The sequence below is a fragment of the Branchiostoma floridae genome, chromosome 15 (assembly GCF_000003815.2).
Source record: "Branchiostoma floridae strain S238N-H82 chromosome 15, Bfl_VNyyK, whole genome shotgun sequence".
Lineage (NCBI taxonomy): Eukaryota > Metazoa > Chordata > Leptocardii > Amphioxiformes > Branchiostomatidae > Branchiostoma > Branchiostoma floridae.
The window spans coordinates 2,949,443-2,964,504 of NC_049993.1; the positions used below are offsets into that span (position 1 = coordinate 2,949,443).

General features: G+C 38.7%; 1 protein-coding gene across 1 annotated transcript; it reads left to right on the forward strand.

The window, feature by feature from the left end:
* The first annotated feature begins 5,426 nt into the window (after positions 1–5,426).
* On the forward strand, positions 5,427–14,253 carry LOC118432173 (cholecystokinin receptor-like). The gene is made up of 6 exons (XM_035843703.1): positions 5,427–5,650; positions 10,140–10,274; positions 10,746–10,852; positions 12,357–12,570; positions 13,045–13,251; positions 14,080–14,253. Exons 1-6 carry the CDS (start codon positions 5,549–5,551, stop codon positions 14,251–14,253), a joined length of 939 nt encoding a protein of 312 aa, XP_035699596.1. The 5' UTR covers positions 5,427–5,548.
* The last annotated feature ends 809 nt before the right edge of the window (positions 14,254–15,062 follow it).

Sequence of the window (15,062 nt, forward strand, 5' to 3'; positions counted from 1 at the left end):
ATGCGCAGAATGCATACAAGATATAGAGAAATGTAATCAAATGTCATGGAATGCCAAAGGTCAGTTCCAAGGTCAAAGAAAAGGATCTGAAAGAAAGAAATTGTGCTGTCTGTTCGGTTTGTTTATTCTGTGTTTAGTCAATTATTCGCCCTTCCTGATCACTTTCATTTTATGATAAGTTAAACTTTTTTGGTCATTTCTATTCATAAGCTCGCATCAGTTTTGAGGTTTCCATAAGATGTCATCCATGTTATCAAATCGACATATCCTTATATGTAATATGTTGGACGAAAGCCATTTCTGGCGACGTTCTATCTAGGTTGCAAATGAAAATTCGCAATACAATCATATTTTTGTCTTTTCAGAAATAGACGCCCAAAGTTAAGCAGGTGTGAAAAGGATAGGTTTTGCAAAACGAAGTATTTATGGTGAACGTAGCAATATTATGAGCTACAAAAAGTCCTTAATGAGTTTTCTAAATTCCGCAAATGACATCTATTCATGTATTACTACATACAACTTCAATGGGTGAATGGATTATCTATTTCTAAACTCTAGCATTCTATTCATGTGTGCATTACATTAGAAAGGAGCGTTTACATATATCTTTCCGTAGGTTTTATATAAAAAGGCTGCGATAAACTGATTTTTATTTTTAATTCTGCCAATGACGTTTATCCATGTATTGCTACGTACATTTGCAATGCATGAATGAATAATCTATTTGTAAACTGTAGTATTCTATATATTGTGGAATACATTACAAGGGAACGTATTCATATATTGTCATTTAGAGTACAGCATACAAAGGCTGCGTTCACCATTATATGCTGAAGAATGAGATATTTCCAATGGACTTTTATAGAATAAGACATTCAAAAACTGAAAGGAGTATGGTATAGATTCTTTTCAAACTGTTATATAAACTGATTTCTTTTATTCCAACAATGAATTGTATTAACTTTTTGCTTAATTAAGACAATTTCAATGAATGAATGGATAACTGTAGTATTCTATATATTGTTCTAACATTGCAAGGAAGCGTATTTATATATTGCCCTTTGGATTACAATATAAATTCAAAAGACTGCGGTACAACATAAAATGCTCAGAGAATGACATATATTCATAAGACTCATATAGAAGAAGACATACAAAGACAGAAAAGAATATGGTATAGATTCCTTTCAAACTGTTATATGTTTGCTACAATAACTTTCTTTACCCAAGATCAAAGCATAAGTTCTTCAGGTAATTTTTCTCTTTTTATATCTTTTGTTACATGACTTTGAATTGTCACAAGTTGTATTTCACAGGAGCCATGGGGTAGTATACCATGTTCAAACGCTCGATACATCTGCAAACTAACTTACAACATGTCTTAGTCTGTAAATACGATCATTGAACACTTAGATGAACTACGGCGCTTTGACATTTATTGTACAAAAAGACTCATTTGCATAATTGGACCTTTAAAATATCCCGAAGATATTAATTACATATATTACATGTGTTACATTTGATATATCTTACTGTGCTTTTATGGAAAGCAGCTGCGTTGTAAAATATCATCTGTGATTTTTCTATTAACATCCTGATTTGCAATTCATTTTGTACATCTTACATCTGCAACAAGAGTGAAGACCACAGCGTGTCAAAAGAACATTGCAATTTGTAGGACAAATGATTTTTAAAAAGTCAGCTCTGCTGCAGTGCCAAGGTCATGCAAAGGGGGGCTCAAATCGACTGTAACCTTTGTCTCTTTCTAAGACCTATCATTATATAAAAAAAATGAATATCCGATCAGGGGGTCGTAGGTAGTGCTGATTACAAAAAAATCTAGAAACACATGAACAGACGCAAAAACTTACAGACACACACGCACGTACACAGACATACACACATCCACACAAATACACAGCAACGCCCCAAACGGTATCTTTCGTGGAGGTAACAACCACGCGTTTTACCAATGTAATATATTCACCTGCAAACTTGTCTGAATTCGTACCGAACAGCAAAAAGAATCTTAACATGCGATAAACAGAATCTCGACAGTTGCACAATGCGTTAAAAGCCATTTTGCTACTCCTACAAACAAATCCAGGGATTTTTATGTATCAGCCTGTATGAAAATATTCTAGAGTAAGGATTCTCTGAGACAGCTGCGAAGAAAGATAGGAAGACGTGTTTACCAAAAAGAAATAATACAACGTAAAAGTGCCATTGCTGGAAGGATAGATTGATGGATGGATGAAGGGAATTCAAGCGGCGGCATATTAAGTTAATACCGCGAACCGTGAAGAGCTTTATCGCAGTGGTTAGGCACTGAATAACAAATTATTTCTACACATCCACTCCTTTTTTTTATTACCACCAGTCATCTTACTCGAAGTAGTTCTGGTGTACCGGTACAAAAACAGTTTTTCTCATTGGAATGGTCCAGGAAAACCGGACGTCCGGACCTGAAAAATTTCGGTGATCGGTGACCTATTGGAATATGAACTGATTATATGATCAAGCATTCACACTTTTTCGGGGTTACCAGTCTATGCTAATAAAAAGAGCGAAGAAGAGTAGAGTCTATAGTCATTTTACCAACTTTCACAGTCAATCGTACAGAGGCAGTCACAACTGAAGAATTGTAAAACCCCAATGGGAGTCCAATACTGCACAAAACATATTTCTTTGTAGCAAATGGACCATTGTTTTTAGTATCATCCATCCACAATTTTTTACATAATGAATCAGGTTCAGGTCCTACATCCACCCGTAGTTCTGACCGTTTCACATTGCACTGCAGGATAGGTGTCGCTGCTTACAGATGTGTTCACAAACGTAAACATAAATACTTAAATTGTTGAGAAGGCATTTATAATCCATTCCCAAACGTTAATGATCATGACATGTACCATGTACCTTTAATATTATGATTTCTTTACAGCACAGAATCGGTGCAAATTCAGAATAGATGTGCTATCTTTAATCTAATAACTCCTGCCAATCATTACTTATCAGTTTATGTATCATTGGAATGTTTAATTTCGATAACTTGTATGGAGTGACAAATATTTACTCTTTTTCTCTCTATGGTATTGACCTATGCATAACTGTTAACGTTTATGGCTATAATTATTAAACTACTTTAACTGTATTAACTAACACAAAAATTGGACTCACCCAAATTTTCGACTGAACAGCACCAGTCTTTGACAAGGAATGAACAATCCACTACTGTCATGACGTCACGTTATGCAGATAGAACACGTGACTTAGTATGCAGTGGATCATATGTTGCAGGAAGTCTATGGCGCCCACCGTCTCTATTCAGGGATGGTTGTAAAACTCTGATGTAGATGGCTTCTTTGATCCTTCTAGCGAAAAAGTCTGGCTCTATGTCCAAGATGTAAACTTTTTCCAATAAGACCAAATGACTATCATTGCTTAGAGGGTTGTGTTTTCGCGGCCGTATGTTTGTCTGTCTGTGTGAGTGTGTCATAACAGAGTTTGAGTTTATAACGATCCAAAACTAGCTTGACGTTAACCTGTACCCATTCTTCATATGGTAAACCATATAGAACCGTACAAAACATGATGGAACACAGGATAACTGTATCTAAAAGTAAACTATGTAGGAGGAATTCTCGACCCCGTACAGTCTTAGAATTTCAATTAATTCCATTTGGACATTCTGTACAGAAATGATTTTTTCTTAGCAATTCCCAGACCTAATGGACCTAAACAGTGGGTGGTGATCAACTAATGACCCCAATGGTCAGGCAAACGATTCAATTAGTTGATGTTCTTAGGAAATCTATGGTTGGGCATATGCTGAAATCAATGAAAGAAACCTTGGGAAGGTTGGGTTCGAAATGCCTGGTTGCCCAGTTGCACCGTACCAAGGATCAAAATCAACTTTGCAACTCCAGGTTACTAGCCTAGATAACATCAGGAAAGTAGTTCGCTTTGACCATGGGCAATAGGCCTCGGAATTGTTGTTGTTGTTGTTTTGCAACAAAGAGGAAATACAGTACAGTTGTGCCACAATCAACGAAACTGGCACTCAAGCCAATTCAAAGGCACCGATCCACCAGATAATGGCACCCCGCTGCGCTCATAGAAGTGCTGGTCGCACCTTCGGGTGCCTTCGCTCGGAACTCGCCGACGTTCGGCACCCGCTCGGGTGATCCCGAGTACATGTACTTCATTTAGAGCCACACTCATAACATCATCCAGGCAGTATCAAACCATGGGAGATCCGACAACAATTCCTTGACCTACCGCCTATGCTCTGACATCTACTTTACACTAATCACTATAAACAGTCTTTTCTCTGCAGAAGCGAACATAGGGGTGAACTACTACTCGGAAGATACCCAAGCTATCAGTTAACACCGTCGTAATGAATCGAATACTGAGCACTTACGCAGACTTTCAAACTGAGCATTGTTCCTCAAATTTTCTCCGCGATTTGTTAATTTTATCAACATTCCCTTTTTCAGTCGCCCAGTGTTGCCTTTTTGCTGAATCAGCTTTTTTATACTAAAAGTTAACGTTTAACAATTTATGAACATAAAATATTAGAATTGACTTACATAGCTCCAGTTTATGTTTCACCTGCGGTATCTTAAAATATTCATGGGATACCTAGCGTTTGGATGTGCCCACTGAGCAACTTGGTAATAAAAGTATTTCGAACCCGAAATCAGATCATAAAGACAGCATAACAGGGCACCATAATAAATCGAAGTCCATGCGTAAAAGTTAATTCCGTAGGTGACATAAATTTACATTTTGTAGGTCGAAAAGAACATTTGACTATCAGTTGACATTTTGAATTAAAATACCTATAGCATTCTACTGTTCAAGATTGTTCTAATTGTTCCGTGAATGACTTGATGACAATTTTTTTTACCGCCATTCGATGACGATCTGCAATATTCTACAATGAGGGAATGACTGGTTAACTTTGCACTAAAGTTGGCTGTCGCTGATAACAATGCAGTCCCATGGTTATCATTTCGTGTTATTATTCCGTGAATAACTTAATCAGGTTGGCAATTCTTTATGTGGTGGTTCTTAAGGCACAACCAATGGAAGTCCGGCGTTTAAGAAGAGCCACACTTCGGACACGTTAGAGCGCGGTCACAAAGGTCGTGCGATCGTCGTACGATTTTCATGCCAGAGGATTTTTAAGCAGTCCGTGACAGAACCAACTACTGACATTGACCAAAATAGCCTTTTGTGTACCAAGACAATTGAACTTTGTAGGAGGCGTACATTTTTGTCCTCCAAAATGCGAGAAGTAAGCACCCTAGCCTTAGCTAGGTACTAATTTTTACCTGAGTAAAGTGAGTAAAGTCGTGTTAAGTGCCTTTCCTAATTCAAGGGCACAAGCTCGTGGACTCGGCAGGATTTGCACTAGAGACCGTTTGGTCCCGAACCAAACACGTTGTTGATGCGCCACGCGATCTCACATAAATCGTATTATTGACGCATACTCAAGACATTTTGCGTCTGTTTCAGGTATTATGCCATTCTACATCCGATGAAGGCGAAATCGATCTGCACCCTCGGACGGACCCGGAAGATCATGGCTGGTGTTTGGATCATGGCACTCATTCTGTCATCACCGATACTGTATGGCCAGGTAAGCTACAAAATAAGGCACTCATTCTGTCATCACCAATACTGTATGGCCAGGTAAGCTACAAAATAAGGCACTCATTCTGTCATCATCGATACTGTATGGTCAGGTAAGCTACAAAATAAGGCACTCATTCTGTCATCATCGATACTGTATGGCCAGGTAGGCTACAAAATAAGGCACTCATTCTGTCATCACCAATACTGTATGGCCAGGTAAGCTACAAAATAAGGCACTCACTCTGTCATCACCAATACTGTATGGCCAGGTAAGCTACAAAATAAGGCACTCATTCTGTCATCACCGATACTGTATGGTCAGGTAAGCTACAAAATAAGGCACTCACTCTGTCATCACTAATACTGTATGGCCAGGTAACCTACAAAATAAGGCACTCATTCTGTCATCACCGATACTGTATGGTCAGGTAAGCTACAAAATAAGGCACTCACTCTGTCATCACCAATACTGTATGGCCAGGTAAGCTACAAAATAAGGCACTCATTCTGTCATCACCGATACTGTATGGTCAGGTAAGCTACAAAATAAGGCACTCACTCTGTCATCACCAATACTGTATGGCCAGGTAAGCTACAAAATAAGGCACTCATTCTGTCATCACCGATACTGTATGGTCAGGTAAGCTACAAAATAAGGCACTCATTCTGTCATCACCAATACTGTATGGCCAGGTAAGCTACAAAATAAGGCACTCAATCTGTCATCACCGATACTGTATAGCCAGGTAAGCTAAAAAATAAGGCACTCACTCTGTCATCACCCATTCTGTATGGTTAGGTAAACTACAAAATGAGGCACTCATTCTGTCATCATCTCCCATACTGTATGACCAGGTAAGCTACAAAATGAATAAACGAGGCCATGTTGAACCGTTTACATAATCATATGAATAGCATCTGCGCGCATAGATTTTCATTCTGTTTAAAACATTTCCAACCATTGATAATATGATTTTCATCAAGCAGTAACACACGCACCTCCAAATTAATTTTTTATGGCTGTGTCCATCTTGATCACGGAGTGACCTAGTTCTCGCGAGAGTTGCGAGTACTAGGTCGAGACCAACCATCCTGTTACATTAAAACGTGCAAATCAGCTGCAAAATGATTGAATCAATAAATAAAAAAAATGAGCGAATATATGTCACACTATGAAACTAAGTTTCATTATCAATTGCAGTACCGCCATGCTAATTTCTTCTTCATAGCAATTGAAAATATATTTTTCCTGAAACAAAATGAAGTAAGTATAAGTTATATATATATATATATCAATGCTCATTCTTTTATTTCGTTCTCCATCTCCTCCTTTATTTAAGTTATCACAAACTTTTATAAAGTTTTTATGTTGATCTGTTCCACAACTATATTGAAGGCGTCCTTTTGTGACCTAACGCTTCTTACAAATTGTCATTTTTATTGCATAAAATGCCACAAAAGGCTATTCTATCTTTTAACATTTCGAACAAATTCATATGCGCACTAAAAGCTCCCAAAAGGGACACCTCTCACGGCGTACGTGAACCGTTGCCGAGTTTTGGAACCGTACCGTACCCCTATGAGACCCAACCTAGGCCGGACCTTTCTGGCTGGCTGATCAAATTCATCAAACGGGTACCTAAAACATGAGCGCCTCGGTGCCTCCTGTGTGTGTTATGTAATGCATTATTAACCACACTGTCTTGAATACATGTATAGATACTTTGTAAGCTCTTAGCCGTGGTATGGGACTCCTGAATACTGTAAATGCATTTGAGTTTGCGGGGAATTAACGTCGCGATGGGTAAGAAATGGGGCGTTCGAGATGATTTTGAGTTCACCATAGTGATATACTGTAAAGGCATTTTAAGTTCGCTGGAATTTAATTTCGCGCTAGCGGGAAAATGACGTTTTCGTGGTGGTTTTAAGTCCTCGGTAGCACCATAGACTGTGGTCAAAAACTATGATTGAAAAAATGTTCGCGGTGGTTTCAAGTTCGCTGTTCAGCAGCCACCGTGAAAAGCGCAAATATAAAATCGTCGTGAAAGTTTCTGCACTTACAGTACTGTAGATTATTCAAAGACCCGCCACTTTAATGATTAACTGCAATTTGCATGTCGCAAAAATACCAAACAGATTTTAGATTTAATATAGCAAAAAAAAAAGCAAGATGTAGTTTAATTCTGTACGGGTAAGTTGGTTGGGTGCTTTCGATGCTTTACTTGTCCATTATTTGACATACAAAAAAAACTTGTACTCAGCTAATCTTCCTCGTCGTTTTATGCTGGTACATTATGGGTGATATCATTTATTTCATGGTGAACGTTACATCCTACAACTATAGCCCCCTGGTGGCGCGTTAGACACAGATGAGTTCAAAACGTATGGAACTGGGCGATAAGGTATCCGTTGGTCGCATGTAACATTTGCAAAGCTAACTTAAAGCGCTGAGCAAGGATGATTCATAATACGTCATTATCAGACGACAAACTTGTAAGTGCCATCAATCTGTGAGGCCTAGAATACAGACCACTTCAGCTGTGATGCAAAAACAAACGGATTTATAGAAGCAAAAAAAAATAATCTCTTCATTTAAAATGTTTTTAATTTTTCCAGACGGGCAGGTGGATAATTACAGGTGATTTTAATGTTATCACACGGGCTTTCATAGAATATTCGAACGCACTTTGTGCCCCCGAATAATTCAAAAATTCAAATTCCGGATGCAGACGTAGAGATCTTGCATTGAATTCCATAGTTTGGTAGGGTATGACATAAATAAAAATTCTTACTATCTATGTATACCATTTGTATGTGATTACCCCAATCATGTATAACAGTCCGGTAGCGGGGCAGATGTACAAATGCTTGGAACTATAATTCTAGTCTTTGTACACGGGGATTGAACGTTGTTATTGCTAATCGTTTGTTTAAACGAAAGTTAGTTTTACCACTAGTTATCGTGCTGTCAATAACAATCTGAATAAGGATTTACTTTTTTACGCTAAGCAGCATGTATGTGTGGGATTAATTTTATTACCATACACTCCGATTTCTTATCTTATTTTAATCCAATGTCACACATACGTTATTTTTTAATGTCGCTTTAATTTCCCTGCTACATCTTAGAATAAATTCAACTTTATTACATTTACTGGCTAAATTTGGAATTTAGCAAACGATAAAGTGAGCAGTTACCTTCCAAGAATTTTATGCTTAATTTAATTGATACAGTTCATTAAATTTATTTCATTGTTGGTGTCAATTAGCCATTTTCAAGAAAAAATGCGTATTTTGGGCCACTATTCCCTGATATTACAAATAACCTAACCCGACATGCACCCTACTGGTAAGCGCTGAAGTCCTTAATACCTTACGTTAAGCCGTTAATTGTGCATGTCGGAAGAGATAGAAGGAGACTTTCCCCACGTAAAACTCTGTCACGACAAGTGGAGGAATGGCTCTTAAGAGAGCTGAACTGGATCGATATCACTTTCACCTTTTACGGCGTCTTCTATCTTGCGAGCTCCCTTAATAGCTCTTTAGGTTTCTTTTGTGTAGTCGGAGGATTTCGTCTTCAATGGTCTAGGTCCTCTATTAGCATACTCAGTAGACACATAGGTCCGATTTGTACATACGCCAGGGTTCCTGTGGTAAACGTCGGGGTTGCCGAGATATAATCTAAGATGATGTATATGACTCGTGGGCATTTGTACTCTGGTACTCATTCAAATATTTGACAGACAGTCCTTAAGACATATTTTCTAAACAACTGTTTCTCCTTATCCTTTTTCTTACTTTGTCTACTTTGGGAGGTTATCAATCAATGATGGTTTATTTGTTAAATAGGCGAGGCAGCCAAGAGGTGAATTATATTCTCTTTAAAAAAAACAAAGCATTGCACTACACCATGTTGTTGCTCTTGCATTACATATTACAGGCATTACACATTTAAAACGTTTTTAAAAGTTTTTACATGTACAAGTATGACATAATCTCATAGGTTAAAAATTGGTACCAACTAGGTCCTCAATGGGAGCAAACTGTGAAACTACGTTTGGACATGGTTATTTTTTTTTAAAGATACACGTCAGGATCGCTTCAGACAAGTCCATTGAACATGGTCAAAGAGGTCAATCTGGTATGATGGGGTCACTTTGGCCTGGTATTATAATGGAAAAATCAATTTCTTGAATTAAAATGATATGAATGACTTCATTATGCATGGAATAATTATGGAGGAGTCCGTTCTTGTATAACAGGACAAAGTAGTTGAGAGGACTTGGTCGAGGCTTTCTTTTGCGTTGTTAACCACCGCATGAAATGTGAAAAATGGTGCGAATGTGTTAAAAATTAGGGTAAACTGGTCAATATTAATGGAGAACGTAAAATTAGGAATATCTTAACTGTTGCACTAACATTCTACAATATTCTTAAAACAGTTTTTAGGTATGATATGAGATTGAATATTGATATGATGAATTTTTCTTCAGACAGTTCGTGGCTACCCGATCTCTGCAGAGGTTACGGTGTACCACTGTCAGCCATCTTGGCCATCCGTTGTATACCACCAGGTTTACATCGTCTACGGAGCGCTCGTCATCTTCCTCCTACCCTTCATCGTAATGGTACGACCGGTAGTTTTGGTGACTTTTGTTTGCAGTCACGTGGTTATGATATCATCTTTGGCACAGAGCACCAATCAGATTGGCGATAATGTGAATATAGGCACGTTTAGGGTGGCATTTATCTCATTCGTAAATATTCAAGGTCATAACAACTCACCACACACTGTATATCAATTATACAAGAAGCTCAATTTCATTCTATTCTATATCCCGAAAGATTTCGCCATTCAAAGCAATGCAGTCATATTGGTTTCATATGACGTCAGTTTATGGCCCGGCCATTTCAAATTTGGGGTGGGTACAGGAATTTACAAAAATCTAATCGCTTTTTTGCTTTTTTTTTGTTGTTCTTAAAATCTCACAAAATGTTACAAAATTATACAATATAGTTGAAAAACGCCATAGTTATGTCTACCAACACAGGTTAACTTCATAAACTCATTCACCCTGCATGAATATTGTGTTCACCAGGTGTACACGTACGGCCGGATCTGCCGGACCCTGTGGGTCAGCAACAAGATGCTGGACGTGATGACGCAGGGCCAGGTCGGACATCACCCACCCACACATTGTCGCCTGTAAGTCTGATTCGTTCAACTTAGGCAAGGTTGACTCGATCGATACAATACATATGACATTTTAACCAAACTAGTGGAAGTGTGGGGAGCAACAAAGTTGTCTTTATAATGAAATAGACACGAAGGTTAACACACCGACTGTGTCACCGAGTATAGCATAGTGAACAATAGATTTTTGCATTTTATTCGTTCTTTTGCGTATTCTTTTCTAACGTTAGAATTGATGACAGATGTAACCCGTATTTGCATTTTAGCATATATCTATTAGTTTTAGCTGCGGCTTTGTACGATTAACAGTATGACCAAAACATTTTTAAGAACTAAAATTGAACGATAGTACATAACATCACATTATTGTTAAATCATGTATTGCCCAGTTCTAATAGGTAAGCAAGTTTCACAATTCCGAAATCACAGATAAAAGATAGTGTAAATACCTTTTATGCAATAATACACAGAACGCTATTCAATGATTCTCAATAGAGTTCCTAGCCTTTTTTTCTAGTCTCCTTGGCTCATTGTCTTGTTGGGACCAAGAAGCTTGATCTACAGCACTTTGTCAATTCCAAATATTTCAACCGCATTGGCGTTGATTCTTATTCTATACAGTCCTCCGTCACTATCGATTATTGACATTTTCCGAACGTGTCAGCAGTAATCAGTGACTTGTTTGCAGAATGCGGCATATCCGTAACATCACTCAGTTCAGCATTCACGATCAATAAGATCCCGGAACGTATTGAAGTATCATCAGACATGAAAGTCAATATAAATTACTGAACTGGTACTTCTTGACGTAAAAGGCAGCAACAGATTGTAAGTGCCCGATAACCTCTGCCCCCCTCCCCACTCCAGGCCCTGTTCAATGGCGGACGTTGGGTTCAAATCTTTACTTCCATCCCTCTAACAAAGAAATCTGGTTCGGAATCAAGGACTTTGACGGTGGCGCATAGGGGCTGGGGGGCGACACAGGTTATCTGGTTCTTACGTTGCTACAGTTGCGTGTCTCCAACGTTATGTCCCGGAGGTATCAGTACACGGGTACATTAAGTACGCCCCAATCTTCAAAGTGTTCTAAGTAGTTATTCATAATTGAATTTTCCATCAACGATATGGTTTCATGCGAAGACAGTTAATAGAATTTTCATCAAGCTGTGATTACTTCTTAAAGGTGAACACACCAACCTCCAAATTTTCGATGGCTATCAGTAACGTTACATCTTGTTCACGGAGTGACCTAGTTCTCACGAGAGTTGTGAGAACTAGGTCGAGACTTGCGTGGATATTCTACCCCCTCACCCCACCTCCGTGAACAAGACGGACTGATAGCGATCGAAAATTTGGAGGTATGTGCGTTTACCTTTAAAAAGTATTCACTGCCTGTCAGTGGCAAAATTCTATAAACTGTGTACATACGTGACTAATGAATCTCTTCAACGATATTGGTACGAAGTTTGGAAACGTAGGTCATGCGAAGACCATTTTTTTTTTTCATTTCTTACAGACAACCACCTCCGATGGGACTCGTGGTTCGCGTCAAGGGTAGCACCACCCACTCCTCCAGCAGCTACAGGGACGGAGCCGTCGTCTTTTCAAATGATAACGGTTCCTCGTCGCCATGGCAACGACCAAAGCCCACCTTCATGCCACCTCGCACCCGTGCCCGAATCGTGAATAGAAACCTGGAGACCTTCCGGGAGCAACAGGGCAGAAAACAGGTACAACGTTGTCAAAAAAAAAAAAAATGTCTGAGCGACATATAAATTTATCAATTTAGACGACGACTAGAAGAGAACTGTGTTTGATTCCAAATATACACAAGGATTAAAATGATGAAACATGGTACTACAGCCAACAAATCATGTATTCCTTTATCTGAGAAGTAAACTACTGTGGTAAAGGTGACACTAGTATGAATCGTATGATACACTGGTATCACATAAAAAGCTACAACTACACTCATGACTTCCATAGTGGTGCCAATTTTACAACTATCCAACTAGTTTTAATTCTGCAGTCGTGGCTCTTATGCTAGTGTCAATTCTACAAGTACGGCTAAAACATAACATATTATTTCCAAATTTTGTTATTTTTGTCATGTTGACCATCTCCGAAAAAGAGATTTTCTGAACTTAATGTGTGCGCTTATTACATCCATAGAATCTACTTACTTTGGCCTTACCTGGTTTCAGCTGATAAAGATGCTGATAGTGGTCATCGCACTGTTTGCCGTTTGCTGGGTGCCCATCTTACTTCTTAACGTGCTAAAGGCCTTTGATGTGGTGAACACGTACACGCCTGAGGTCTACTACATGAGCATCGCGTTCCAGTTGATGGGATACCTCAACAGCTGTGTCAATCCTATATGCTACGCCTTCATGTCCAAGAACTTTCGCCAGGTATGTAACAAACTACGCTAAAATTTCGAAAAGAGTTTCATCAGGTCGGAAGATCTTTAGAACATAGGATATAGGACAATTTTTTTACACGACCAGAAGGTACTTACATTGCTTACCTTTCGATGTCTCTCAGACACCTTCGTCGGAGCTTCAAACTGGAGTTCTGCCACTCACTGCTATATGTAGCCGATGTAGGTGGCGTTTTTGCAGTAAGAAAACAACCCAAAACGTGGCAAAGCTTGTATCCACCCTCGTCCGGGTTCGTCACTGGGGTTGACTTTCTTATCGAGATCGCCTCCTTAGTAATTTTAGACTTCTAGGTCTATATCCCAAACTCAGACTGTCTTCTTCCGAGATTCTCTTCGCTGATATATTAGCAGATCTTAGCAGATCTATTCAGAAAAAAAGCAACAAACATCTAAACGGTGTCCGACGCGAAGGCCAGTGTATCCACAGAGTACCTACTTTTCCACCCCCACTGTATCTGCCTAAAGATTACTATTTGTAAGCTTCTCTTGTCATTAGACGCAGACCAATGGCCGAAAAGTTTGAAAAAGGACACCAATGACCAAGAAGTTTACAAAATTTCAAATTTTAATTGACATCATAGTAACGTTTCGAAATCTTATTAAAAAGCCATGATAATAATTCCATTGAGATAGAGACGATGATAGCTTTAAACTGAGCTTCCAAGAAGTAGTGAACTTTGGAAAGGAAGGAAAGTGATTTTGATTACATTTATCACCGTGAAGATCTATTCTATATTCTTTCTGACAAAGAAGGCCTACCCTTCCGTATTTGTAAATAACGACGTCTTCTTATACCCAGGTGTACCTCCGCGCCATAGGCTGGCCTTGTGACGCTTTCCAGAAGATGTCGTCCTGTGCGAGCAGCAGCGGCAGTAGGAGAACCATGGCGACTAAGATGACGTTCTTCTCCGAGTCTCACTTCTCACATAACCGAGACCAGGGCAATCGCATTCAGATGGAGTCAACTTTGTGAATTGTGTATCTAATCTCATGCCAAATAAGACGATGTTTTCGAAATGTAAGCTCATCTGTGACGGTAGTTAACATTGTGTTACAGTTTTAAGAACGATATTTGCGTACACAAAATAAAGCGCTAACCAACAAGCTTCCGATCAGTCCTCTGATCCTTATCAAGTTGAAATGACTAAAAGCCTACGTCACACATCCAGACCAGAAGTGTGACGTCAGCAAAGGAGCGAGCTTGGCAGTCGGCCTGTTGGTAAGCGCTTTATTTTGTGCACAGATATAAGGTTCTTAGAATTGCATCATAACACGATTTTTGTACAAAATCAAGATTTTTGTTTCACAATTATTTTCAAATCAAAAGTGCTTTATTCAAGCGACGTTTCGATGACTGTCTGTCAGGGCCACTGTCGTCAGGGCCATTCTGATTGGTTCACATCACGTGCACACTGCAACATAGGTGTCGCTGTTTACAGATGTTGTCTTTAACGTAAAAAGTATTTATTTACATATAGAGAGAGACATAGTAGAGGACGGTTACCGAACCTTCGCTTGAATAAACACGCAAAAATGTAAAAAAAATAAAATAAACTGATAATACCATATACGAAAGGAATCAAATTCATTAGTGAGTGCTAATCACCCCAAAGCCTTCAAATTATTGAAAAAGAAAAAAAAAAGTAAAGTAAATATCTACACAGACTTGTATCATAACCAATAGTGTGTATACGTGTAAATAAAACCGGTCCTACAGCTAAATTTGAGTATTCCTGTGACGATTAGGATAGGACTTTTTGTCATAGAGTCTATTCCAAGTTA

Excerpts from the sequence above, each read along its gene's own strand:
- LOC118432173 (XM_035843703.1), top strand. The coding sequence starts at position 5,549 with ATGAAGGCGAAATCGATCTGCACCCTCGGACGGACCCGGAAGATCATG. Across the intron at positions 5,651-10,139 it reads CACCGATACTGTATGGCCAG|ACAGTTCGTGGCTACCCGAT; the intron begins GTAAGCTACAAA and ends ATTTTTCTTCAG. Across the intron at positions 10,275-10,745 it reads TCCTACCCTTCATCGTAATG|GTGTACACGTACGGCCGGAT; the intron begins GTACGACCGGTA and ends TGTGTTCACCAG.